Source organism: Stegostoma tigrinum, chromosome 12 (assembly GCF_030684315.1).
Source record: "Stegostoma tigrinum isolate sSteTig4 chromosome 12, sSteTig4.hap1, whole genome shotgun sequence".
In the NCBI taxonomy this organism is placed as follows: Eukaryota; Metazoa; Chordata; class Chondrichthyes; order Orectolobiformes; family Stegostomatidae; genus Stegostoma; species Stegostoma tigrinum.
In genome coordinates, this window is record NC_081365.1 from 953,070 (window position 1) to 978,499 (window position 25,430).

General features: G+C 48.2%; 1 protein-coding gene across 6 annotated transcripts in view; it reads left to right on the plus strand.

Moving 5' to 3' along the window:
* Positions 1–1,567: 1,567 nt before the first annotated feature.
* The window catches only part of wdr4 (WD repeat domain 4), a 30,375-nt gene continuing 6,512 nt past the window's right edge, over positions 1,568–25,430 (plus strand). The window contains exons 1-7 of one of the 6 annotated variants that reach the window (XM_059650068.1): positions 1,568–1,855; positions 1,979–2,017; positions 14,421–14,564; positions 14,918–15,074; positions 21,269–21,381; positions 23,696–23,756; positions 25,228–25,317. In XM_059650068.1, coding sequence (XP_059506051.1) covers positions 1,758–1,855; positions 1,979–2,017; positions 14,421–14,564; positions 14,918–15,074; positions 21,269–21,381; positions 23,696–23,756; positions 25,228–25,317 — 702 coding nt within the window. In that variant the 5' untranslated portion in view covers positions 1,568–1,757. Of the gene's footprint in view, positions 1,856–1,978; positions 2,018–9,688; positions 9,892–14,420; positions 14,565–14,917; positions 15,075–21,268; positions 21,382–23,695; positions 23,757–25,227; positions 25,318–25,430 lie in introns of those variants that run through there. The other 5 variants (XM_048540361.2, XM_048540365.2, XM_048540363.2 and 2 more) reach the window with 5 other exon arrangements.

Sequence of the window (25,430 nt, forward strand, 5' to 3'; positions counted from 1 at the left end):
TCCAGGCCGCTAATCAGTAACAATTAACCTGAACCAATAGCTCCATGTCACTAACCTGTAACTAATAAGCCCCGGACCTGTAACCAGGCAAACGGTCTGGATTTCACATAGGTGTCCGTACAAAAAAATACTCATACATCTATGTGTCTCTTATTTTTAACTCTTGAAGTAGGCAATGCTGTTAATATTCTGCATGGTGTGTTGGCAGAGAAGGCAAAGCAAGTTTATTTTTGGTCTTTATTTATAATACCAAATGTTTTCTTGTTGGGTCTCTCAAGTGCCCAGTATGAGGCTACAATTCCTAGTTATGGACAACATTCACATTCCTTACCCTTAACTTTCTTCTTCTTTTGTGGAGCTGTAGCCTTGGTAGTGAGAGTCACTGCTTGAAACCCCGACCTCACCATCAATACCTGAAATTCCAAAATCATCAAATATTCTATTGATAAGACAATATACAATAAATCGAGGCATGTTTTAACTCTTCACTTTACAGACATGAGGACGAAGGCATGAATGCCAAATTTCAATCATAAAATTTACACGACATGGAAAAGAAACTGTTGACTGGATGTAAGTTGACTCTGGTGAAAGGTTTGCCACAGAGAAGTGAATGGCAAATGTTCGGTCCTGTTCTCTGCAAGCAAAACGAAAATGTTCAAACATTGCACCAATTTTAAATTCCCTGAGAGTGTGGAAATCTATAGTATTACATTGGCTGAGATGTTGCAATGGAGAAGGGAATCAGAATTGATTTGACCACAAATAGTCATTTTTCTCCTGAAAGTTGCTGCAACTGCTTTAATTTGCTATTCTTACATTTAATTTTGATGGGTCCAACGAAAAAAGCTGTGAAAATGCAACTCTCTGTTCAACTTCTGCACTACAAATTGAATGTTTGAAAACTTGGACATCTACATTTACATAGCACTTTTCAGGACCAGTGGACTTTTCAAACGGTCTTACAGCCAATTAAGGACATTCTGAATTGCTATCTCTGTTGTAATGTGGAATTGTCAGGGTGTCCAACTCTGATGAGGCTGGCTTTTGTGGGACGTGACCGTGATCGGCAACACCAGCAACTATGACTGCAGGGTGAGCTGGGGAGAGCGGGTTTGCTGGTGATGAGGGAGGTGAGGCGGGTGGGGGCTCTGGTGAGGGGGGTGGCTCTCACAGTGAACAACATTCCCAGTCTCCGTTTCCCAACGGCTGAGCTGAAAGAATAAAACAATCCACACCTTAAGGAGAACCGCCAGAGAATGAGGCAATCCCCGCGAAAGTCAGGCAGTTGGCCATTCTGAGAGCACAGCAAGATCCCACTAACTTCACATGACGTACTCCCTTCAGCGGAGACTGGGGACAGGCGACAAAAACCAGGAACGGCCCCATCCCCTGGAGTCACCCTCGGCGGGGGGCTCACACCGGGCCCGCCCCGGGTATTAACTGTAAACACAGGGCCGTGCCCGGTAAATGTGGGTCTGAGAGAAGCCCGCGGCCTGTCCCGCGCGCGCGCGCACACACACACACACAGGCCGCGACATGCCCCTGACACAGCCAGAGGACAGGCCAAGGCTTCAGGCTCTGTACCTGCCGCAAACCGCCGAGCCTGCATCCCCACAGCGCCGCCGCCATCTTCACATTCAGCACTGACCGAGCCTCGCCGGAAATGACCCGGACCCGACCACCGGGGACGCCGGAAATGACCCGGACCCGAATCCCGGGTACGCCGGAAGCTGGCTGGAAGTGAATAGGTGAAGATGGCGTTGGGTCGTTGCGGTTCCCTCGTGTTTCTCGGCGGCGGCGGCGGCGGCTCATCGCCTCCCCGCATCGCGGGCGTCACGCTCGGGGAGAGCGGGTAAGGAGCCGGGGCCGTGCGCTCCCACCCCTGTCAGCTGTTGTTACCGTCGGCGCTCTGTCACCTCCCGTGTTCACTGGTGTATTTATTTTTTATACTCTTCCCCCTCCCCCTCTCCCACAGGAAACCCTTTGTGTATGACATCCCCCCACAAACAGGAAGGTAAGCTCTGTCAATACAGTATCTAACTCTGCCCCCCACAAACAGGAAGGTAAGCTCTGTCAATACAGTATCTAACTCTGCCCCCCACAAACAGGAAGGTAAGCTCTGTGAATACAGTATCTGACATCCCCCCACAAACAGGAAGGTAAGCTCTGTCAATACAGTGTCTGACTCTGCCCCCCACAAACAGGAAGGTAAGCTCTGTGAATACAGTGTCTGACTGCCCCCCACAAACAGGAAGGTAAGCTCTGTGAATACAGTATCTAACTCTGCCCCCCACAAACAGGAAGGTAAGCTCTGTGAATACAGTATCTAACTCTGCCCCCCACAAACAGGAAGGTAAGCTCTGTGAATACAGTATCTAACTCTGCCCCCCACAAACAGGAAGGTAAGCTCTGTGAATACAGTATCTGACATCCCCCCACAAACAGGAAGGTAAGCTCTGTGAATACAGTGTCTGACTGCCCCCCACAAACAGGAAGGTAAGCTCTGTGAATACAGTATCTAACGCTGCCCCCCACAAACAGGAAGGTAAGCTCTGTGAATACAGTATCTAACTCTGCCCCTCACAAACAGGAAGGTAAGCTCTGTCAATACAGTGTCTGACTGCCCCCCACAAACAGGAAGGTAAGCTCTGTGAATACAGTATCTAACTCTGCCCCCCACAAACAGGTAGGTAAGCTCTGTGAATACAGTATCTATCTGCCCCCCACAAACAGGAAGGTAAGCTCTGTGAATACAGTGTCTGACTGCCCCCCACAAACAGGAAGGTAAGCTCTGTGAATACAGTATCTGACATCCCCCCACAAACAGAAAGGTAAGCTCTGTGAATACAGTATCTGACATCCCCCCACAAACAGGAAGGTAAGCTCTGTGAATACAGTGTCTGACTGCCCCCCACAAACAGGAAGGTAAGCTCTGTGAATACAGTATCTAACTCTGCCCCCCACAAACAGGAAGGTAAGCTCTGCGAATACAGTATCTGACATCCCCCCACAAACAGGAAGGTAAGCTCTGTGAATACAGTGTCTGACTGCCCCCCACAAACAGGAAGGTAAGCTCTGTGAATACAGTATCTAACGCTGCCCCCCACAAACAGGAAGGTAAGCTCTGTGAATACAGTATCTAACTCTGCCCCTCACAAACAGGAAGGTAAGCTCTGTCAATACAGTGTCTGACTGCCCCCCACAAACAGGAAGGTAAGCTCTGTGAATACAGTATCTAACTCTGCCCCCCACAAACAGGAAGGTAAGCTCTGTGAATACAGTATCTGACTGCCCCCCACAAACAGGAAGGTAAGCTCTGTGAATACAGTGTCTGACATCCCCCCACAAACAGGAAGGTAAGCTCTGTGAGTACAGTATCTAACTCTGCCCCCCACAAACAGGAAGGTAAGCTCTGTGAATACAGTATCTAACTCTGCCCCCCACAAACAGGAAGGTAAGCTCTGTGAATACAGTATCTAACTCTGCCCCCCACAAACAGGAAGGTAAGCTCTGTGAATACAGTATCTGACTGCCCCCCACAAACAGGAAGGTAAGCTCTGTGAATACAGTATCTAACTCTGCCCCCCACAAACAGGAAGGTAAGCTCTGTGAATACAGTATCTAACTCTGCCCCCCACAAACAGGAAGGTAAGCTCTGTGAATACAGTATCTGACATCCCCCCACAAACAGGAAGGTAAGCTCTGTGAATACAGTATCTAACTCTGCCCCCCACAAACAGGAAGGTAAGCTCTGTGAATACAGTGTCTGACATCCCCCCACAAACAGGAAGGTAAGCTCTGTGAATACAGTATCTAACTCTGCCCCCCACAAACAGGAAGGTAAGCTCTGTGAATACAGTATCTGACATCCTCCCACAAACAGGAAGGTAAGCTCTGTGAATACAGTATCTATCTGCCCCCCACAAACAGGAAGGTAAGCTCTGTGAATACAGTACCTATCTGCCCCCCACAAACAGGAAGGTAAGCTCTGTCAATACAGTATCTGACTGCCCCTCACAAACAGGAAGGTAAGTTCTGTGAATACAGTATCTGACTGCCCCTCACAAACAGGAAGGTAATTTCTGTGAATACTGTATCTGACTGCCCCCCACAAACAGGAAGGTAAGCTCTGTGAATACAGTATCTGACATCCCCTCACAAACAGGAAGGTAAGCTCTGTGAATACAGTGTCTTTGGAGTGTGGGATAAAACCGGACCATGAGAAGGAAACCGATGCCGACACGAGGATAATGTGCAAACTCCACACAGACAGTCCTGAGGGTAGAATCGAACCTGGGTCTCTGGCGCTGTGAGGCAGCAGTGCGAACCGCTGATCCACAGTGCCTCCATCACAGCCTGTGCCAGAAACTTGCCTTCTCCTGGAGTTTACGAGATCACAAACTGTGGAGCTGGATGAACAGAGCAGGCCAAGCAACATCTTAGTAGCGCAAAAGCTGATGTTTTGGGTTGAGACCCTTCACCAGAAAAGGGGGATGGGGAGCGGGTTCTGAAATGAATAGGGAGAGAGGGGGAGGCGGACCGAAGATGGGTAGAGGAGAAGATAGTTAGGGAGGGGATAGGTCACTTTGGGCTGTCACATCAATGAGTACCACTCACGTTTGAACATCGAGCAGTTTTTCTGCCAACTCTGGTCCGTCCTTCCCGGACTGACCTATCTCCTCCCTACCTCCCCACCTATACTCTCCTCTCCACCTATCTTCTCTATCCATCTTCGGCCTGCCTCTCTCTCCCTATTTATTTCAGAACCCTCTCCCCATTCCCCTCTCTTCTGGTTGCAGCAGCAGCGCGAGCGGGAGCTTGGAGCAGGGGCCTCTCGGGAAGCCGGTGAGTCACGGTTATTGAATCTTTAAAAAGCTTACCTCGTGAATAGGCGGAGGTACGCTGAGCAGGAGCGGACACAGGACTGGTGAGTGAGTGAGGTAATATATTTGTGGTTGCGTTACCCGAAACACTACCCTGGTAGTATCTCCCACCCATCCTCCTCCTCTAACCAAAAAAAAAGTTCTGTGTGCCTGATTGGTAAGTTAACAAGTTTATTTTTTATTCTTTTTTTTTAAGTCATGGGAAGGGAGGTCAGGGCAGTTGAATGTTCCTCCTGCAGAATGTGGGAGGTAAGGGTCACCACTAGTGTCCCTGCTGACTACATCTGCGGGAAGTGCACCCAACTCCAGCTCCTTGAAAACCGCATTAGGGAACTGGAGCTGGATGAACTTCGGATCATTCGGGAGGCAGAGGGGGTTATTGAGAGGAGTTACAGGGAGGTAGTCACTCCTCAAGTACAGGAAAAAGGCAGATGGGTTACGATCAGGGGACAGAAAGGGAACCGGCAGGCAGTGCAGGGATCCCCTGTGGCCATTCCCCTTAACAATAAGTATACCGTTTTGGATACTGTTGGGGGGGACAACTTACCAGGGGAAAGCAGTGGGGCACAGGTCTCTGGAACAGAGTCTGCCCCTACTGCTCAGAAGGGAAGGGGGAAGAGGAGCAGAGCATTAGTCATCGGGGACTCCATAGTTAGGGGGACAGATAGGAGGTTCTGTGGGGACGAGAGAGACTCACAGTTGGTGTGTTGCCTCCCAGGTGCCAGGGTGCGTGATGTCTCTGATCGTGTATTTGGGATCCTTAAGTGGGAGGGGGAGCAGCCCCAAGTCGTGGTCCACATTGGCACCAAAGACACAGGTAGGAAGAGAGATGGGAATTTAAGGCAGAAATTCAGGGAGCTAGGATGGAAGCTGAGAGCTAGGACGAACAGAGTTGTTGTCTCTGGTTTGTTGCCCGTGCCACGTGCTAGTGAGGCGAGGAATAGGGAGACAGAGGAGTTGAACACATGGCTACAAGGATGGTGCAGGAGGGAGGGTTTTGGATTCTTGGATAATTGGGGCTCTTTCTGGGGTAGGTGGGACCTCCACAAGCAAGATGGTCTTCACCTGAACCAGAGGGGTACCGATATCCTGGGGGGGAGATTTGATAAGGCTGTTCGGGTGGGTTTAAACTAATTCAGCAGGGGGATGGGCACCAAAATTATAGTTCGACTATAAAAAAGGTTCAGAGTAGGGTGGTCCAAAATGAAGTTTCAGGGAAGCAAGATGTGTCTGCTTCAATGCCAGGAGCGTCCGAAATTAGGTGGGTGAACTTGCAGCATGGGTTAGAACCTGGGACTTCGATGTTGTGGCCATTTCGGAGACGTGGATAGAGCAGGGACAGGAATGGTTGTTGCAGGTTCCGGGATTTAGATGTTTCAGTAAGAACAGAGAAGATGGTAAAAGGGGCGGAGGTGTGGCATTATTGGTCAAGGACAGAATTACAGTTGCAGAAAGGATGTTTGGGGACTCATCAATTGAGGTAGTTTGGGCTGAGGTTAGAAACAGGAAAGGAGAGGCCACCCTGTTGGGAGTTTTCTATAGGCCTCTGAATAGCTCCAGAGATGTAGAGGAAAGGATAGCAAAGATGATTCTCGATAGGAGTGAGAGAGACAGGGTAGTTATCATGGGGGACTTCAACTTTCCAAATATTGACTGGGAACACAATAGTTCGAGTACTATAGATGGGTCAGTTTTTGTCCAGTGTGTGCAGGAGGGCTTCCTGACACAGTATATGGATGGGCCAACAAGGGCCGAAGCCACATTAGATTTGGTACTGGGCAATGAGCCCGGTCAGGTGTTAGATTTGGAAGTAGGTGAGCACTTTGGTGATAGCGATCACAATTCTGTTATGTTTACTTTAGTGATGGAAAGGGATAGGTGTATACCACTGGGCAAGAGTTATAGCTGGGGGAAAGGCAATTATGATGAGATGAGGCAAGATTTAGGGAGCATAGGATGGGGAAGGAAACTGCAGGGGATGGGCACTTTAGAAATGTGGAGCTTATTCAAGGAAAAGCTCCTGTGTGTCCTAGATAAGTATGTACCTATCATGCAGGGAGGAAGCTGTAGAGTGCAGGAGCTGTGGTTTATCAAGGAGGTGGAATCTCTGGTCAAGAGGAAGAAGGCGGCTTAGGTTAGGATGAGATGTGAAGGCTCAGTTAGGGCACTTGAAGGCTACGAGGTAGCCAGGAAAGACCTAAAGAGAGAGCTCAGAAAAGCCAGGAGGAGACATGAGAAGTTGTTGGCGGATAGGATCAGGGTAAACCCTAAGGATTTCTATGGGTATTTAAGGAATATAAGAATGACGAAAGTAAGATTAGGCCCAATCAAGGATAGTAGTGTGAAGTTGTGTGTGGAGTCAGAGGAGATAAGGGAAGCGCTAAATGAATATTTTTCAACAGTATTCACTCTAGAAAACGACAATGTTGTCGAGGAGATTACTGAGATACAGGCTACTAGACTAAGTGGGATTGAGGTTCACAAGGAAGAGGTATTAGAAATCCTTCAGAGGGTGAAGATAGATAAGTCCCCTGGGCCGGATGAGATCTATCCTCGGATCCTCTGGGAAGCCAGGGAGGAGATTGCCGAGCCTTTGGCATTGATCTTTAACTCGTCATTGTCTGCAGGAATAGTGCCAGATGACTGGACGATAGCAAATGTGGTTCCCCTGTTCAAGAAGGGGAGTAGAGACAACCCCGGTAATTATAGACCAGTGAACCTTACCTCAGTTGTTGGTAAAGTGTTGGAAAAGGTTATAAGGGATAGGATTTATAATCATCAAGAAAAGAATAAATTGATTAGGGATAGTCAGCACGGTTTTGTGAAAGGAAGGTCGTGCCTCACAAACCTTACAGAGTTCTTTGAGAAGGTGACCAAACAGGTGGATGAGAGTAAACCGGTTGATGTGGTGTATATGGATTTCAGCAAGGCGTTCGATAAGGTTCCCCACAATAGGCTATTGTACAAAATGCGGAGGAATGGAATTGTGGGAGATATAGCAGTTTGGATCAGAAATTGGCTTGCTGAAAGAAGACAGAGGACGGTAGTTGATGGGAAATGTTCATCCTGGAGACCAGTTACTAGTGGTGTACCACAAGGGTCGGTGTTGGGTCCACTGCTGTTTGTCATTTTTATAAATGACATGGATGAGGGCGTAGAAGGATGGGTTAGTAAATTTGTAGATGACACTAAGGTCGGTGGAGTTGTGGAGAGTGACGAAGGATGCTGTAAGTTGCAGAGAGACGTAGATAAGCTGCAGAGCTGGGCTGAGAGGTGGCAAATGGAGTTTAATGCAGACAAGTGTGAGGTGATGCACTTTGGTAGGAGTAACCGGAAGGCAAAGTACAGGGCTAATGGTAAGATTCTTAGTGTAGATGAGCAGAGAGATCTCGGTGTCCATGTACACAGATTCTTGAAAGTTGTCACCCAGGTTGACAGGGCTGTTAAGAAGGTATACAGTGTTTTAGCTTTTATTAATAGAGGGATCGCGTTCATGAACCAAGAGGTTATGTTTCATCTGTACAAAACTCTGGTGCGGCCGCACTTGGAGTATTGTGTACAGTTCTGGTCACTGCATTATGAGAAGGATGTGGAAGCTTTGGAAAGGGTGCAGAGGAGATTTACTAGGATGTTGCCTGGTATGGAGGGAAGGTCTTACGAGGAAAGGCTGAGGGACTTGAGGCTGTTTTCATTAGAGAGAAGAAGGTTGAGAGGTGACTTAATTGAAACATATAAAATAACCAGAGGGTTAGATGGGGTGGATAGGGAGAGCCTTTTTCCTAGGACGGTGACGGCGAGCACGAGGGGGCATAGCTTTAAATTGTGGGGTGAAAGATATAGGACAGATGTCAGAGGTAGTTTCTTTACTCAGAGTAGTAAGGGAATGGAACGCTTTGCTTGCAACGGTAGTAGATTCGCCAACTTTAGGTACATTTAAGTCATCATTGGACAAGCATATGGACGTACATGGAATAGTGTAGGTTAGATGGGCTTCAGATCGGTATGACAGGTCGGCACAACATCGAGGGTCGAAGGCCCTGTACTGTGCTGTAATGTTCTATGATGAAGGGTCTAGGCCCGAAACGTCAGTTTTTGTTCTCCTAAAATGCTGCTTGGCCTGCTGTGTTAATCCAGGAACAAAATAAATCAGAAACAAAAACAGAAATTACTGGAAAAGCTTAGCTGGTCTGGCAGCATCTGTGGAGAGAAAATCTGAGTTAATGTTTGGAATCAAATGACCCTTCCCTCAGACCAGAGAGAAGAACGGTTGGATAGAGAAAGGCGTTGATAATGGTTGGCCTAAGAGAATGAATGCCTCCTAATGGGGACTTTTGGTGGCTCACAGTGGGTTATGTATAATAGACCAGCGAATCCGAGCGTGGCTGAGAGTCATCACAGTGGAATTCTGGGAACTGTCGCCACAGTTATCTCAACTGGATAGGAAATTTCTGCAGGACACCCTCCCTGAGATAGTAAAGAAGGGCAGCAAATCAGAAAGTAGCTGAGAGTCAATACAGTGGAATCCTGGGAGACATTGCCACAGTAATGTCGACTGTACAGCAGGTCAGAAAGAACCTGGTGTCAAGGTGTGATTAAACTTGAAACACTACATTGGTGTTTCCTATTGTCTCCTCTTCTGTGACCAAAAAAATGTCTGAGAACTGGCATGGTAAAGGCGAACGAGGGAGCAGCCATTAAGAGAGAGGTCTCGTGTTAAATTGGAAACGCTGAGGCCTTTGCTTGAGAGGTTTTGAGCAGAGGTGCAGGTAAGGGTTCTTTAGCTCTACTTTTTTTCTGTCTAGGCCAAAGCAGTAGGCATGGCCATTTGGGCAGTGACATGCTCCTCTTGCGGGATGTGGGAGATCAGGGAGATTTCAGTTTCCCTCGTGGCATCACCTGTGAGATGTGCACCCAACTGCATCGCCTGACAGACCGTGGTGGGGAGCTGGAACTGGATGCGCTCTGGATCATCCAGGATACAGAACTTCTGAATTGCTGTAGTGAAGTGAGTTCCAAGTGAGAGGAGGAAAGTTTAAGGGAGATATGTGTGGAAAGTTCTTTACACAGAGGTTGGAGGGTGCCTGGAACGCGTTGCCAGCAGAGGTGTTAGACGCAGACACGTTAGCGTCTTTTAAGATATATTTGGACAGGTACATGGATGGGCAGGGAGCAAATGGACACAGACCGTTAGAAAATAGATGACAGGCTAGACAAAGGATCTCAATCGGCACAGATTTGGGGGGCCGAAGGGCCTGTTCCTGTGCTGTAATTTTCTTTTTTCTTTGAAGTAGTCACCCCTAAGGTGCAGGTAGCTGGGTGACCACCAGGAGTGGTTGTTGGGGAGGGGGAGAGGCAGATGGTGCAGGGTTCACCTGCGGCCATTCCCCTTGAAAACAGATATATTGCTTTGGACACTGGGTGGGGTGACCTTTTGAAGGTCTAGCAACAGCAGTTGAGTCTCTGACATTGTGACCAGCTGAGGGGGAAAGAGAGCAGTCAAACAGAGCGATACTGATGTGAGGGGTCAGATGGGAGATTGCTTGGAGAAGAGGCACTAGAATGGTGTCGGGGTCAAGGATGTCTGTGAGCAGTTGAAGACTGAAGGGGAAGGGTGAGCAGCCAGAAGTCATTGCGCACATTGGTACAAAAGACATTGGTAAACAAAGGGATGAAATCCTGTGAAATGAGTATCAGGAGTTAGGCCAGAAGTTAAAAAGCAGGACCTTGAGGATAGTGATCTCTGATTACTCCCAGTGCCACGCGCCAGTGAGAATAGAAGTACAAACATAGGCCAGAAGAATGTGCAGCTGAGGAGCTGGTGTAGGGGGCAGAGTTTCCAGTTTTTGAATCTCTTTTGGGGTAGAGGTGATCTGTACAAAAGGGACAGGTTACACCTGAACTGGAGGGTGTCCAATATCCTTATGGGGAGATTTTCTAGTGTTACCTGGGAGGGTTTAAACTAGTTTGGCAGGGTGTGTGTTTACTATTCCATATTGCCAGCGGCACAATAAAGGGAGAAAAAGGCTTCAGCTGTAAAGTGCCTTTATTTCAATGCACGAGGCTTGACTGGTTATGTAGACGAGCTCAGAGCGTGGATTGGCTCTCGGGGCTAAGATATTACAGCCATCACAGAAACATGGCTGAGAAGGGGAAAACTAGCAGCTCAATGTCCCAGGATACAGAAGCTACAGAGTGACAGATGTACAAGTGAGTGAGGAAGGGGGGTTGCCCTTTTGATAAGGGGGCACATAACACCAGTGCTTAGGGAGGATATTCTTCACGGGTCATCAAATGGTGCCATATGGTTAGAACCTAGTAACAAGAAGGGGACGGTCACTCTGCTGTGACTGTATTGTAGACTCCCACATTGCCACCAGGTACTAGAGGAGCAGATGTGTATAGAGATAGAAATAATAGAATAGTATTAGCTGGAGACTTTAATCTCCCCCGTTTTGATGGGGATATCCAGATTGTGAAAAACCCACACGGGGTGGAAGTTGTCAAAGGTGTCCAAGAAAACGTCCTAAATCAATATATAGATGGCCCTACTCAGGAGGGTGCAACACTGGGCTTTCCCTTAGGAAATGAGGTCGGGCAAGTGGCTGAAGTGTCAGACACTTTGGGAAAGCACTTTGGGTCCAGTGACTATACCTCTTTATGGAAAACGATAGGACAGGTGTACAGGTTAAGGTGCTGACCTGGAACAGGGCCAATTTTGGGGCCATTAGGCAGGATCTAACCGAGGTCAATTGGGTGAGTCTGTTTGAAGGAAACAGAATGACTGGCAAATGGGAGCCTTTTTAAAAAGTGTGATATCAAGAGTCCAGGGACTGTATGTCCCACTGAGTGTGAAGGGAAAAGCTGGTAGGTTTAGGGATCCCTGGCTGATGAGGGATACTGAAGCTGTGGCCAGGAAGAAGAAGAAACCATAATTTCAGTTTAAACTATCGGGCTCAAGTGAATCCCGAGATGACTATAAAAAGTATAGGAGCACACTTAAGAAGGAAGTCAGAAAAGCAATAAGAAGATATGAGATGGATCTGGCACATAAGGTTAAAGATAATCCCATGAGGTTCTATAGCTATATTAAGAGTAAGGGGGTGCCTTGGGAGAGGCAAGCTCCCTTTAAAGATCAGCATGGCTGTTTGTTTGTGTAGCCACAGGAGATGGAGATTTTTAATGAATATTTCTCCTCTTTTTACTGAGGAGAGAATCAATGATGCTATGGAAATAAAGGAAACAAGTGTGGATGTTTTGGGCCACATACATATTACCAGACAGGAAGTGTTTGCAGCCTTAAAGTGCATTAAGGTGGATAAATCCCCTGAGCCGGATCAAGTCCATCCTCAGATGTTGTAGGAGGCGAGGGAAGAAATTGCAGAGGCTCTTGCAGAGATTTTTACTTAATGTTTGGCCACTGGGGAAGTTCCAGAAAACCGTACGGTGATTGATAAAGGTAGTAAAGACAAGCCAGTGAGCCTGACATCAGTGGTAGGTAAATTATTGGAGAGGATACTGAGGGACTGGATCAACCAACATTTGGTCAACCACAGTCAAGGTCTGATTGGGGATAGTCAGCGTGGTTTTGTGTGCAAGAAGTCTTGTCTGCCACATCTTTTAGAGTGTTTTGAAGAGGTAACAAAGAGGATGGATAAGGGTAGGGCAGTGGATGTTGTCTATGTGGACTTCCGTAAGGCCTTTGACAAGGTCCCGCATGGCAGGCTAGATTGCAGAGGGTGAAGATTTTCTCGGACTGGAGGCCTGTGACTAGTGGTGTGCTACAGGGGTCAGCCTGAGACCTTTGTTATTCGCTATGTACATTAAATGGTCTAGATGTGAATGTACAGGGTATGATTAGTAAGTTCACGGATGATACAAAATTAGGAGGTATTGTTGATAGCAAAGAAGGTTATCACAAATTACAGAGAGACATCTTGATCAGTTGGGGAAGTGGGCTGAGGATTGGCAAATGCAATTCAATACAGATAAGTGTGAGGTGTTGCAGTTTGGAAAGTCAAACCAAGGTAGGACTGAAACAATAAGTGATAAGGTCCTGAGGAGTGCTGTGGAGCAGAGGGACCTAGCATTACAAGTACATAGTTTGTTGTCAGGGGCATCACAGGCAGACAGGGTGGTGAAGAAGGCATTCGGTTTGCTTGCTTTCATCGATCAAGGCACTGAGTATAGGAGTTGTGATGTTATGTCACAGTTTTATAAGTCATTGGTAAGGCCACACTTGGAGTATTGTGTACAGTTTTGGTCACCCTGTTATAGGAAGGACACGGTTAAACTGGAAAGTGTGCAAAGAAGATTTATGGAGATGTTTCCAGGACTAGTAGGCCTGAGTTGTAGGGAGTGGTTGGCCAGGATAGGACTTTATTCCTTGGAACATAGCAGAATGAAGGGTGATCTTACTAATGTGTATAAATTCATGAAGGGCATATATAGGATGAATGCATACAGTCTTCTTTTTTTCCCAGGGATGGGCAACTGAAAAATAGAGAACATAGATTTAAGGTGAGAGGGGAAAGATTTGAAAAAGACCTGAGGGGCAACTTCTTTCCACAGAGAGTTGTGCGGGGTGAGGTGATGGCCTCGTGGTATTATCACTAGACTGTTAATGCAGAGACCCCGATAACATTTTGGGGACCTGCGTTTGAATCTTGCCACGGCAGGTGGTGGAATTTGAATTCAACAAATATCTGGAATTAATAATCTAATGATGACTGTGAATTTATTGTCAGTTGTCAAGAAAAACCCACCTGGTTCACTAATGTCCTTTAGGGGAGGAAATTGCCATCCTTACCTGGTCTGGCCTATGTGTGATTCCAGACCCACAGCAATGTGGTTGACTCTGAACAATTAGGGATGGGCAATAAATGCTGCCCAGCCAGAGACATCCTCATCTCATGAATGAATCAAAAAGAAAAAATATGGAATGGGCTGCAAGAGAAAGTGGTTGAGGTGGGTCCAATAGCAACATTTGAAAAGCATTTGGATACATATGTGGATGAGAAGGGTTTAGAAGGATATGGACCAAATGCAGGCAATTGGAACTAGCTCAGTGGGCAGCATGGACCAGTTTGGGCTGAAGGGCCTGTTTCCATGCTGTCTTACTCTATGACTGTATGTGATAACAAGGCTTGCGGTTGGGGTAAGAACAAGCCCTAAAATTGTTGAATCGATATTGAATCCAGAAGGCTGTAGAATCCCCAAGCGGAAAATAAGGTATTGGTTGGGAGGGTGCTTCTGGGAATGATGGCACAGTGGACCATGGTTTCTCAGGGAATAGTCCTTGCAGAAGGCTGACAAGAGTGGAGGGGAATATGTGTGAGGTGCCGGAAATGGCAGCTAATGGCCCTCTGGATGTGGACACTGGTGGGATGGCAGGTGAGGGCAAAATAACAAGGTGATAATTGTTAATACAGTGATGGAGCGAGGGTTGGGGTGGATAGGAAATGTTTGGAGGTACTCTTGCTCTGCTGATTGTTCACAGCCTTGCAGCATGAGCTGATGAGAGCTTGTTTATTTCAGTCAGGCTGGACCATCTGATGATGAGGAGAGGAATGGTCTTGTGGCTTTTGCCTTTTCCCCCTCTGGGACCTACGTTGCTGTAACTATGGATAATAAGCAGTTACTGCTGTTCCGTACCAGACCATGGGAGTGCGTCAGTGTCCGGTAAGTGACTGCTCCCCCACAATAGAGAGGGCTCCTGCTTGCTGTCTCTATTATTCCCATCCTCTATCCTTCATGGGCCAGTTCACTTTCCTGTGACTCTATCTCTTTCCCCCTGCTGCCTGTCTGTTTCTCTGTCCCTTGCACTGTTTCCATCTCTTTCGCATGCTCTTGGATTTTCTCCCTAGAGAAGCTGGTGTTTAGATGTGCCAATGTGGTATCAAGGCAAACAAGGCTATAGCCCAGTGCTGGAGAATGGGATTAGTTAGGTGCTTATTTTTGACTGACACAGACTCAATGGACTAAAAGGCCTTTTTCTGGAAACCTCTCTGACTCTTGGTCTCTTGTTGCTACAGCACAGCGCTACGTCGATCCACTTCAGTGACCATCACAGGAGCAGAGGACCGCATCCTGCTGGCTGATAAATCTGGTGACGTGTACAGTTTCTCCATCAGTCAGCCTGATAGTCCAGGGCACCTCCAACTTGGGCACCTTTCCATGCTGCTGGCCGTGGTAAGGATGGGGAGGAGGAGAACGGTGCATTCCCACTGGTATTACTGTTTAGGAAAATGGGTGAATCTGCTCACACATTAGCAGCTGATGCAGTGAGTTACAGAATTCGTGCCTAAGGTGACCATTCAGCCCGTCATATCAGCACTGCCTCTTTGAATGGCACTATGCATGAGGCTCCTTCTCCCACCTTCCCACACATTCATCCCTTTCAAATAACCGTTGCATTCCTTTTTGAAAGCCTCGATTGTACTTGTTTCCATCACACTGTCAGGCAGTGAAATTTAGACCCAAACAACTCAGTATGTGAAGAAGTTGTTCCTTGTATCATTTTGCTGCTCTTACTAATTAGTTTTAATCTGTTCACCTGTATTCCTCATCCTTTTGCAAATGGATGTCCCATCTATCCTACTCAGACCCCTCATGGTTTGGCAGTAAGTTAATGGATTGGGTTAGTAAATCCAGACTCTGTCACAAGAACCCTCTAAGAAAGGGTCTGGCAGCACTATCTTATTGGACCCAACCATCAGCAGAGCTGTTGCCGAACCACTCTTGATGATGTACTTTGAAATTCCCCCACCCAAGAGTACATTTTGTGCCCTGGCCACCGTCAACGCTTTGTCCAAACGTTCTTCAGCATAGAAGAACAGAGTCACCAGCCAAGGGAGGACGGGATATGGTAATCAGCAGGAGGTTTCCTTGCCCATGTTTAACCTGAAATCATGAAACTTCGTGGGGTTTGGAGTCAATGATGAAGACTCCCAGAACAACTACTTCCTGACTGTATACCACAGTGTCACCACCAGCTGTGCTGGGTCAGTTCTGCTGCTGGCCCAGGACATGTCTAGGGATGGTGATGGTGGTGTCTGGGACATTGTAACGTATGAACCCGTGAATATGACTGTGTCAGGCTGTTGCTTAACTAAACTGTGAGACAACTGTCCCAATTTTGGCACTAGGCCCCTGATATTAGTGAGGAGGACTTTGCAGGGTTGTAAACTAATGCCATGTCTTTCACCCAGTTTCATTCCCCTTTAGCTGTTTGATACAACTGAGTAACTTGCTAGCCCTTTAGAACGTAGAACAGTGAAGCACAAGAACTGGCCCATCAGCCCATGGTGTTGTGCCAAATATGACACCAAGTGAAACTAAGATAATAAAATGTGAGGCTGGATGAACACAGCAGGCCAAGCAGCATCTCAGGAGCACAAAAGCTGACGTTTCGGGCCTAGACCCTTTTTCAGAGAGGGGGATGGGGTGAGGGTTCTGGAATAAATAGGGAGAGAGGGGGAGGCGGACTGAAGATGGAGAGAAAAGAAGATAGGTGGAGAGGAGAGTATAGGTGGGCAAGTAGGGAGGGGATAGGTCAAGGAGGTGGGATGAGGTTAGTAGGTAGGAGATGGGGGTGCGGCTTGGGGTGGGAGGAAGGGATGGGTGAGAGGAAGAACAGGTTAGGGAGGCAGAGACAGGCTGGGCTGGTTTTGGGATGCAGTGGGTGGAGGGGAAGAGCTGGGCTGGTTGTGTGGTGCAGTGGGGGGAGGGGACGAACTGGGCTGGTTTAGGGATGCGGTAGGGGAAGGGGAGATTTTGAAGCTGGTGAAGTCCACATTGATACCATTAGGCTGCAGGGTTCCCAAGCGGAATATGAGTTGCTGTTCCTGCAACCTTCGGGTGGCATCATTGTGGCACTGCAGGAGGCCCATGATGGACATGTCATCTAAAGAATGGGAGGGGGAGTGGAAATGGTTTGCGACTGGGAGGTGCAGTTGCTTGTTGCAAACCGAGCGGAGGTGTTCTGCAAAGCGGTCCCCAAGCCTCCGCTTGGTTTCCCCAATGTACAGGAAGCCACACCGGGTACAGTGGATGCAGTATACCACATTGGCAGATGTGCAGGTGAACCTCTGCTTAATGTGGAATGTCATCTTGGGGCCTGGGATAGGGGTGAGGGAGGAGGTGTGGGGGCAAGTGTAGCATTTCCTGCCGTTGCAGGGGAAGGTGCCGGGTGTGGTGGGGTTGGAGGGCAGTGTGGAGCGAACAAGGGAGTCACGGAGAGAGTGGTCTCTCCGGAAAGCAGACAGGGGTGGGGATGGAAAAATGTCTTGGGTGGTGGGGTCTGATTGTAGATGGCGGAAGTGTCGGAGGATGATGCGTTGTATCCGGAGGTTGGTGGGGTGGTGTGTGAGAACAAGGGGGATCCTTTTTGGGCGGTTGTGGCAGGGGCGGGGTGTGAGGGATGTGTTGCGGGAAATGCGGGAGACGCGGTCAAGGGCGTTCTCGATCACTGTGGGGTGAAAGTTGCAGTCCCTGAAGTACTTGGACATCTGGGATGTGCGGGAGTGGAATGTCTTATCGTGGGAGCAGATGCGGCGGAGGCAGAGGAATTGGGAATAGGGGATGGAATTTTTGCAGGAGGGTGGGTGGGAGGAGGTGTATTCTAGGTAGCTGTGGGAGTCGGTGGGCTTGAAATGGACATCAGTTACAAGCTGGTTGCCTGAGATGGAGACTGAGAGATCCAGGAAGGTGAGGCTTGTGCTGGAGATGGCCCAGGTGAACTGAAGGTTGGGGTGGAAGGTGTTGATGAAGTGGATGAACTGTTTGAGCTCCTCTGGGGAGCAAGAGGCGGCGCCGATACAGTCATCAATGTACCGGAGGAAGAGGTGGGGTTTGGGGCCTGTGTAGGTGCGGAAGAGGGACTGTTCCACGTAACCTACAAAGAGGCAGGCATAGCTGGGGCCCATGCGGGTGCCCATGGCCGCCGCCTTAGTCTGTAGGAAGTGGGAGGAGTCGAAAGAGAAGTTGTTGAGGGTGAGGACGAATTCGGCTAGGCAGATGAGGGGGACTGGTCGGGCCTGCGTGACAGGAAGAAGCGGAGGGCCTTGAGGCCATCTCCATGCGGAATGCAGGTGTATAGGGATTGGACGTCCATGGTGAAGATGAGGTGTTGGGGGCCAGGGAATTGGAAGTCCTGGAGGAGTTGGAGGGCGTGGGTGGTGTCACGGACGTACGTAGGGAGTTCCTGGACCAGAGGGGAGAAAATGGAGTCCAGATAGGTGGAGATGAGTTCGGTGGGGCAGGAGCAGGCTGAGACGATGGGTCGACCAGGGCAGGCAGGTTTGTGGATTTTGGGAAGGAGATAGAAACGGGCCGTGCAGGGTTGGGGAACAATGAGGTTGGAGGCTGTGGGTGGGAGGTCCCCTGAGGTGATGAGATCATAAATGGTGTTGGAGATGATGGTTTGGTGCTCGGGTGTGTGGTCATGATCGAGGGGGCGGTAGGAGGTGGTGTCGGAGAGTTGGCGTCTGGCCTCGGCGATGTAGAGGTCAGTGCGCCATACTACCACTGCGCCACCCTTGTCTGCGGGTTTGATGGTGAGGTTGGGGTTGGAGCGGAGGGCAGCCCGTTCTGCAGGGGAGAGGTTGGAGTGGGTGAGAGGGGTGGAGAGGTTGAGGCAATTAATGTCTCGACGGCAGTTGGAGATGAAGAGGTCGAGGGAGGGTAGGAGGCCTGGGGGTGGTGTCCAGGAGGAGGACTTGTGTTGGAAGCGGGTGAAGGGGTCAGTGGAGGGAGGGTTAGGCTCCCGGTTGAAGAAGTAGGCATGGAGGCGAAGGCGGCGGAAAAACTGCTCTGTCCAATCGTGACTGGTATTCGTTGATGTGTGGTTGTAGGGGGACAAAGGTGAGCCCCTTACTAAGGACTGACCATTCGTCCTCAGTTAGTGGGAGGTCTGGGGGGTATGGTGAACATGCGGCAGGGTTCAGTGTGGCTGTCTCCTCTGGGGTTGCTGGCTGTGGAGGTTATGTGGAACAGTCCCTCTTCCGCACCTACACAGGCCCCAAACCCCACCTCTTGCTCCGGTACATTGATGACTGTATCGGCGCCACCTCTTGCTCCCCAGAGGAGCTCAAACAGTTCATCCACTTCATCAACACCTTCCACCCCAACCTTCAGTTCACCTGGGCCATCTCCAGCACATCCCTCACCTTCCTGGATCTCTCAGTCTCCATCTCAGGCAACCAGCTTGTAACTGATGTCCATTTCAAGCCCACCGTCTCCCACAGCTACCTAGAATACACCTCCTCCCACCCACCCTCCTGCAAAAATTCCATCCCCTATTCCCAATTCCTCTGCCTCCGCCGCATCTGCTCCCACGATAAGACATTCCACTCCCGCACATCCCAGATGTCCAAGCTCTTCAAGGACCGCAACTTTCCCCCCACAGTGATCGAGAACGCCCTTGACCGCGTCTCCCGCATTTCCCGCAACACATCCCTCACACCCCGCCCCCGCCACAACCGCCCCAAGAGGATCCACCTCGTTCTCACACACCACCCCACCAACTTCCAGATACAACGCATCATCCTCCGACACTTCCGCCATCTACAATCAGACCCCACCACCCAAGACATTTTTCCATCCCCACCCCTGTCTGCTTTCCGGAGAGACCACACTCTCCGTGACTCCCTTGTTCGCTCCACACTGCCCTCCAACCCCACCACACCCGGCACCTTCCCCTGCAACCGCAGGAAGTGCTACACTTGCCCCCACACCTCCTCCCTCACCCCTACCCCAGGCCCCAAGATGATATTCCACATTAAGCAGAGGTTCACCTGCACATCTGCCAATGTGGTATACTGCATCCACTGTACCCGGTGTGGCTTCCTGTACATTGGGGAAACCAAGCGGAGGCTTGGGGACCGCTTTGCAGAACACCTCCGCTCGGTTTGCAACAAACAACTGCACCTCCCAGTCGCAAACCATTTCCACTCCCCCTCCCATTCTTTAGATGACATGTCCATCATGGGCCTCCTGCAGTGCCACAATGATGCCACCCAAAGGTTGCAGGAACAGCAACTCATATTCCGCTTGGGAACCCTGCAGCCTAATGGTATCAATGTGGACTTCACCAGCTTCAAAATCTTCCCTTCCCCCACCGCATCCCTAAACCAGCCCAGTTCGTCCCCTCCCCCCCCACTGCACCACACAACCAGCCCAACTCTTCCCCTCCACCCACTGCATCCCAAAACCAGTCCAACCTGTCTCTGCCTCCCTAACCTGTTCTTCCTCTCACCCATCCCTTCCTCGCACCCCAAGCCGTACCCCCATCTCCTACCTACCAACCTCATCCCACCTCCTTGACCTGTCCGTCTTCCCTGGACTGACCTATCCCCTCCCTACCTCCCCACCTATACTCTCTCCACCTATCTTCTTTTCTCTCCGTCTTCGGTCCGCCTCCCCCTCTCTCCCTATTTATTCCAGAACCCTCACCCCATCCCCCTCTCTGTTGAAGGGTCTAGGCCCGAAACGTCAGCTTTTGTGCTCCTGAGATGCTGCTGGGCCTGTTGTGTTCTTCCAGCCTCACATTTTATTATCTTGGATTCTCCAGCATCTGCAGTTCCTATTATCTCTGATACCAAGTGAAACTAATCCCTTCTGCCTGCCCTGGGTCCATAACTCACATTCTTTGCTTATTCATGTGATTTTCTAACAGTCCCTTAAACTCCCCTCTTGTATCTGCCTCCACCACCAGCAGCATGTTCCACATTGTTTTTAAAAAAAACTTTCACCCTCGCCCCCTAGTGTTAGACATTTCAACCCAGTGAAAAGATTCTGACCGTCTACCCTATCTGCATTTTTCAGACGGCATCATAGAGTATCCTGCATTGCTTTTATTGAATTCAAATTCTACCATCTGCCATGGTGGGATTCAAACCCAGAGAATTACCGGGGTCTCTGGGTTTCTAGTCCAGCAACATTAGCACAAGACCATTTCCTTCCCCTGCCTACAACACACAGAATGCAGCTATTCAACAAGGTGGCTCACACTGGGGAGCAGTTTTTAAAAAAATCACACCTTCAAGAGTGGCTTGAGCTGAAGCATGGTCAGACAGTGAACTTTGTACTTGCGCTCAGCCAGAGCACGTGTACTAAAGCAAGATACGATAAACCTCTACCCAAAGGCTAAGGATTGAGCATTCTTGTTGTCTTGGCACAGGCCTGAATGTAATCCTGATGCAGTCTTGCTGCTGGCTTGTTAAATGAGTGCATGTGGGATGACAGCTTTCTGGAAAGGATGTTTGCCTTACAATAAAGGTTTGAACTGAAATGGCAGCGAAGGAAAAGCAAGGAATCCAGAAAGTTGTGATGGGGGTAATGGGAAAGGGTGCTGCTTTCAGTAATTGTTGTGTTTCCTTCATCAGGCAGTGAGTCCAGACGATCGATATGTGATTACAGCTGATCGGGATGAGAAGATTCGAGTTAGTTTACTGGAGCAGCCACATATCATTGAGGCATTCTGTCTGGGCCATCGCGAGTATGTTCACTATCACTGTGTGAGTGTGTTCGCTGTCAGTGTGGGGGATGTCGCTAGTGTGTCCACTGTCACTTGGGGCAGGTCCTCAGATATTCTGGAGCTGGCACCCAGAGAGTGTGGAACATTCAGATAATGTCCCAAGCAGACAGAGACATCTCCAAGTTTCAGATTAGTTTAGTAATGGCCCCATTTCTCCGGTTCACCCATGTGACAGGGGTTAATTTATTGCCTGTCCCTAGTTGCACTGAAGAAGATGGTGATGAATTATAGTTGGAGAGATCTACAGCCCACAGATAAAGGCCCTTTGGCCTATCAAGTCTGCATTGGTCACCTAACTGTCTAATCCCATTTCCCAGCATTTGCCCCATAACTTTGTATGCCTTGGCTTTGTAAGTGTAAATTTCTTAAAACTGATGAAGGTTTCTGCCTCTAACACCTATTACAGATAGAGTTCCAGATTGCCACCACCTTCTGGGTGAAAACATTAGTCTTCACATCTCTTCTTAAACTTTCTGCCCTTTAACTTAAAGCTTAAACCTTAACTCAGTGATCCCTCCATCAAGGGGACTAATTCCTTTCAGTACGCCCTCATAATTTTATACATCCCAGCCTTGTTCCCCTCAGTCTCCTCTATTTGTCATGCCAGCCCAGGCCTGATCCCGGTAAATTTCCCTTGTACCCTCTCCGGTGTAATCACATCCCCGTAGTGCGGATGCTGTTCATCAGGTGTTCCGTTGCCTTGTTTGCCCTGGCGAAGTGCCCACGCTTATCAGGATCGAATTCCATTAGCCACAGGTCAGCCCCTGACCAGCCTGTCTCTATCCTCCTATAATCTAAGGCCATCCTCCTCACTACTTACCCACCCCACCAACTTTCACCTCATCATGAATTTGATAATTCTCCTTGTAAGCTGTGGTCCAAGTGCTGTAAGTGATGGAGGATAAGACTGGGGAGTTTATACTGGGAAACACAGAAATGGCAGAGTCACTAAATCATTATTTTGCCTGAGTTTTCACAATGGAGGGTACTAGCACCATCCCATTGGTAACAGGTAATGCAGAGCTTCTAGAAAGGGAAGAACTTGGAACAATTATCACCACTAAGTAAAAGGGACAGAGCAAACTGTTGGTGTTGAAGGCTGAAACATGCCCAGGGTCTGTTGACCTAACTCTTAGAGTCTTAAAAGAAGCAGCAACAGATATAAAGGATCCGCAAGTTATAATATTACAAAATTTCTTGGATGGTGGAAAAGTTCCAGTGGATTGGAAAAATGCTAATGTAGCAGCTTTATTCAAAAAGGGAGGCAAGGAATAAGGCAGGAAACTATAGAGCAGTCCGTTTAACGTGGTCATTGGGAAGTTGTTAGAATCCATTATGTGAACAGTCAGAATATAACCCATCAGAAGTTTTGTGCAGGTTAAATCATATTTGACCAATTTGCTGGAGTTCTACGAATGTATAACAAGCAATACTGATAGTTAGAATCCTGTGAATATTGTATATCTGGATTTCCAGATGGCATTTGATAAGGTGCTGCACAAATGGTTAATACCCAGTGTAAGATCACATGGAGTTGGGGGTAATTTATTGGTTTGGATAGATGATTGGCTAAAGGGCAGAAAGTAGGGATTCAGGATATGTGGGTCTTTTCTGGTTGACAATATGTAAATAGTGGGGTGCTAAATAGTAGCTGCTACTCGTTGTTCTTATGTAGACTCTCAGTGCTGTTAGGGAGGCTTTTGACCCAAAGATACTAAATGAATGATGAGGTTGTTCCAAACAGAAACGCAGTCTTATCGCAGGCAAGTGGGGAGTATTCCATCGCATTCCTGACTTGTACCTTGTCGATGGTGTACAGGCTCTGAGGAGTCAGGAGGTGAGTTACTAGCCTTAGTATTCCCAGCTTCCGACCTGCTCTTGTAGCCACTGTGTGTATGTAATGAGTCCTGCTCAGTTTTGGATAAACAAGGTTGTGATCTGGATTTCCCTGAAGGGCCTCCACAGTGAACACTATGTTGGATTGAAACTACAGTGAGCATTTGAGGTCTCCAGTATTGGAAGCTGCGCACAGAAGGGTGTGGGATGGATGCAGATTGTGAGAGCCAACAGTGATTGGCATCTGCAGAAGGTTTAAGTGAAATTGCAGCGTGATATTTGTAAGGGAATATTATGACAGATTATTCATATTGGTTTTATTTGCACTAACATGTTTGTGCTCACATAATTTAACAATAAAATTAATGCAGCCAGTGTTTTTCTCTCTCTCTTTATGTCTTTCTCTACCCTTCTCTTCCCCCTCCCCTACCCTCCACAGGTTTGTTAGTCAGCTTTCCATTCCTCCGAATCATCCACAGCTTCTGGTGTCTGGCTCTGGGGTAGGTAACATTTACATTTCTGTAGAACACAGTCCTAACTCTCAGTGTCACTGCTCCATACTGCAGTAGCAGCGTCAGTCAGCATCTCTGCAGTGGGATGTGCTCCCAGAACCCTCTGACAGAGGCAGCCATGCATTAGTCCTGAGTCAAGGATATCATCTCCATTTATATTGTGAAAGATTTGTTCTTTGATGTAAAGGGAATGTAACTGTATGGATTTTTACCATGGCAGGCTAATCAGAAGCGAATCAGTAGATCTGCTTTGTCCTCCAAGTGGCTACGAATTGAACACAAAAGCACTTGTATTTAAGCTACTGATCACAAATTACAGTATGGGCTGAGGAGATGACAATGTATGGTGCAGAACTGTGTGGGGAAATAGGAATAAAGAAGTGAGAGCTAGTTTTATAAAAATAGGGCAATGGCTGGTATCTACTGGAGTAACTTGGGGACTCAGATAATGTTCTCAGGTCAAGGGTCATCAAGCCGGTGGTGAAACTTACATTTTACAAAAGTTGAGCTAAAAGTTTGATGATAAAATCATTAAAAAAATCTGGTTAACTTATGTACTTAAGGGTGGCAGATTTTCATCCCTTATGTGGTATGGCCCACATGTGCTTGAAGATTCTCAGCAGTGGGGGCGACTTGACTGCCCTCTCAAGTGGCCAAGTAAATCACTCAGTCGTAACTAACCACAAAAGAAATCTCAAGGGACTGAAACTGGGCCGACTTTATGGCACCAACCTTGGCATTGGAAACAACTACACCCTGCAAAGCCTTCCCTACTAACAATTAGGGGCTGGTGACAACATTGGGAGAGCTTTCTCACAGACTAATCAAGCAAGAGCCTGACATTCTGTAAATGATGACTACCAGGCTAGTTAGTGAATCAGTAACTAGAACACAAATTGAGGATTCTCAGTGATTAGTGAATCACTAACTAGGGAACTGTTTTCATACAGGATGAATGCATTACAGACATCCCCCTTCATTTAAAGAGGGTTGGTGTATGGGAAGGCACTGAGTGGCTCCTGCTACTGTTTGTTCTTTTGTTTTTGGGGGCTAAGTAATGGACTAATGGTATTATCACTAGGATATTAGAGCGTCAAGTAATGTTCTGGGAAACATTGATTTGAATCCTACCATGGCAGATAAAATTTGCAATTAAGTGTCTGAGGATGAGTATGAAAATATTGTTGTTTGTGAGAAAGACCCATCTGGTTGACCAGTATCCTTCTGAGAAGGAAATCTGCTCTGGCCTCCATGTCACTCCAGACCCACATCAGTGTGGTTTACTCTTAACTGCTCTCTGGTCACTCAGGGATGGGCAAGAAATGCTGGCCTCGGCAGACATGCCCACACCTGTGAATTAATACACAAAAGCAGATTCTACTCTCTATGTGGCAGGAGCTGTGGATATTGAGATTCACGTGGATGCTGTACTAAAGTTTCTGTGACCTCTGATCACCAGGATGGGACTATCCGACTGTGGGAGTATGAAAATGGAACTGAGCTGCACTGTCTTGATTTGTGTGAGCTACACCCTTCTGGGTGTGAGAAGGTAAGTTCAGTCTTTCTTCCCCCACTTTCCCAGGCCATCTGTATTAGTCCTCCTCCCCCACCAAACAGGTAACTGTCTCACCTGAATATTACTGCCAGGTATAATCACAGGTC